This window comes from Meleagris gallopavo, unplaced genomic scaffold (genome assembly GCF_000146605.3).
Source record: "Meleagris gallopavo isolate NT-WF06-2002-E0010 breed Aviagen turkey brand Nicholas breeding stock unplaced genomic scaffold, Turkey_5.1 ChrUn_random_7180001956113, whole genome shotgun sequence".
Taxonomy (NCBI): Eukaryota; Metazoa; Chordata; class Aves; order Galliformes; family Phasianidae; genus Meleagris; species Meleagris gallopavo.
In genome coordinates, this window is record NW_011216708.1 from 1 (window position 1) to 2,913 (window position 2,913).

Below are 2,913 nucleotides of genomic sequence, written 5' to 3' on the forward strand. Positions count from 1 at the left end.
CGCCCACCCAGGACCATGCGGCCCCACGGTGACACCTCCCTCAGCGACGCCTCTCGTGGTGCCATCTGCCACGGTGACATCGTCCATGGTGACATCACCCGTAGTGGCATCTGCCATGGTGACATCTCCTATGGTGGCATCTCCTATGGTGACATCTCCAACAGTGGCACTTCCCATGGTGACATCTCCTACGGTGACATCTCCCATGGTGACATCACCCATAGTGGCATCTGCCATGGTGACATCTCCTATGGTGGCATCTGCCATGGTGACATCTGCAACAGCGGCACTTCCCATGGTGACACCTCCTATGGTGACATCCTTCGCAGTGACATCTCCCACGGTGGCATCTCCAACAAGGACACTTTCATCAGTGTCACCTTCCATGGTGACATCTCCCATGGTGGCATCACCCACAGTGACATCTCCCATGGTGGCATTTCCAACGGTGACATCTGCCATAAAAACACTTCCCATGGTGGCATCTCCCATGGTGGCATCTCCCACGGTGACATCTCCAACAAGGACACTTTCATCAGTGACACCTTCCATGGTGGCATCTCCCACAGTGACATCTCCCAGGATGGCATCTCCAACAGTGGCACTTCCCACGGTGGCACCACCCACAGTGACATCTCCCATGGTGGCATCTCCTATGGTGACACCTCCCATGGTGGCACCACCCACGGTGACATCTCCCATGGTGGCATTTCCAACGGTGACATCTGCCACGATGACACTTCCCATGGTGGCATCTCCCACGGTGACATCTCCAACAAGGACACTTTCATCAGTGTCACCTTCCATGGTGACATCTCCTATGGTGACATCTGCCAAGATGGCATCTCCAACAAGGACACTTTCGTCAGTGACACCTTCCACGGTGGCATCACCCACAATGACATCTCCCATGGTGACATCTCCCATGGTGGCATCTCCAACGGTGACATCTGCCACAAATACACTTCCCACGGTGGCATCTCCCATGGTGGCATCTCCTATGGTGACACCTCCCATGGTGGCACCACCCACGGTGACATCTCCCATGGTGGCATCTCCAACGGTGACATCTGCCATAAAGACACTTCCCGTGGTGGCATCTCCCACGGTGACATCTCCAACAAGGACACTTTCACCAGTGACACCTTCCATGGTGGCATCTCCCATGGTGACATCTCCCACGGTGACACTTCCCATGGTGACACCTCCTATGGTGACATCCTTCGCAGTGACATCTCCCACGGTGGCATCTCCAACAAGGACACTTTCACCAGTGACACCTTCCATGGTGACATCTCCCACAGTGACACCTTCCATGGTGACATCACCCATGGTGGCATCTCCAACGGTGACATCTGCCACAATGACACTTCCCACGGTGACATCTCCCATGGTGACATCACCCATAGTGGCATCTCCTATGGTGACATCTCCAACAGCGGCACTTCCCACGGTGACATCTCCCACGGTGACATCACCCACAGTGGCACTTCTCACGGTGACACCTGCCATGGTGGCACCTCCTGCAGCGACGCTTCCCATGGTGACAGTAACACCACTCGAGGTGACATCTCCCACGGTGACACTTCCTGTGGTGGCATCTCCCACTGCTTCTGCCACAGCGGTGCCTCCTGCAGTGTCATCTCTCACAGTGACTTTCCAGTCGGTGGCTTCTGCCACCCCGGTGGCACTTCTTATGGTGGCATCTCCCCTGCTGGTGACAACTTGCTGGATGTCACCTCCCACGACAGCACCTCCCACAGTGGTGGCATCTCCCAGGGCAGTGACATCGTGTGCAGCGGTGGTATCTCCATTGGTGACATCTCCAGAGGTGGCATCTCCAGAGGTGGCATCTCCATTGGTGACATCTCCACTGGTGGCATCGCCATTGGTGGCATCTCCAGAGGTGGCATCTCCATTGGTGACATCTCCAGAGGTGGCATTTCCATTGGTGGCATCTCCACTGGTGACATCTCCACTGGTGACATCTCCACTGGTGGCATCCTTTGCAGTTCTGTGTCCCCACCCAGGAGCACCTCCCAAGTTGGTGGCATCTCCCATGGCATCATCAGTGTCACCTCCACCGCCAGCGTCTCCCACGGTGGCATCTCTCGTGGTGACACCTCCCACAGTGGCATCGCTGATGGTGCTGTCACCTCCCGCAGCGGTGACGTCCCTCGGGGTGGTGGCACCTTCTACAGTGGCATCTCCCAAAGTGGTGGCATCTCCCACAGTTGTGTCACCTCTCCCACTGGAGTCACCTCCCGCAGTGGTGGCATCTCTCACGGTGACGTCCCCAGTGACGGTGTCACCTCCCTCACTGGTGGCACGTCCAACGGTGGCACTTCCTGCGGTGGCATCTCCCCTGGTGACATCCTCAATGGTGGCATCCCCAATGGAGTCGCATCTCATGACGGTGACATCTCCTGCAGCGGTGACATCCCAAGTGCTGACACCACCAGCAGTGACATCTCAAGCAGTGACATCTCCAACGGTGACATTCCCAACGGTGGCATGCCGAGTGGGGTCATGTCTCATGATGGTGACATCCCTGCTGGTGACATCCCCACTGACGTCATCTCCAACGGTGACATGCCCAGTGGTGTCACCTCCCTTGGTGGTGGCCTCTCCAACGGTGACATTCCCAATGGTGACATCTCCAATGGTGACATCCCCAGTGGTGTCACCTCCCGTGGTGGTAACATCTCCAACAGTGACATCCCCAGTGGTGTCACCTCCCGTGGTGGTGACATCTCCAATGGTGACACCTCCAACAGTGACATCCCCAGTGGTGTCACCTCCCGTGGTGGTGACATCTCCAACGGTGACATCTCCAACGGTTGCACCTCCTACGGTGACGTCACCAACAATAGTGGCATGCCCAGTGGTGTCACCTCCCGTGGTGGTGACATC

General features: G+C 56.8%; 1 protein-coding gene across 1 annotated transcript; it reads right to left on the reverse strand.

Moving 5' to 3' along the window:
- Nucleotides 1–7: 7 nt before the first annotated feature.
- Nucleotides 8–2,412, reverse strand: LOC109365135 (uncharacterized PPE family protein PPE24-like; the record flags this gene model as incomplete). The annotated part of the gene is made up of 1 exon (XM_019611806.1): nucleotides 8–2,412. A coding segment is annotated over exon 1 (2,405 nt), but the record flags the coding sequence as incomplete, so codon positions are not given.
- Nucleotides 2,413–2,913: the final 501 nt, after the last annotated feature.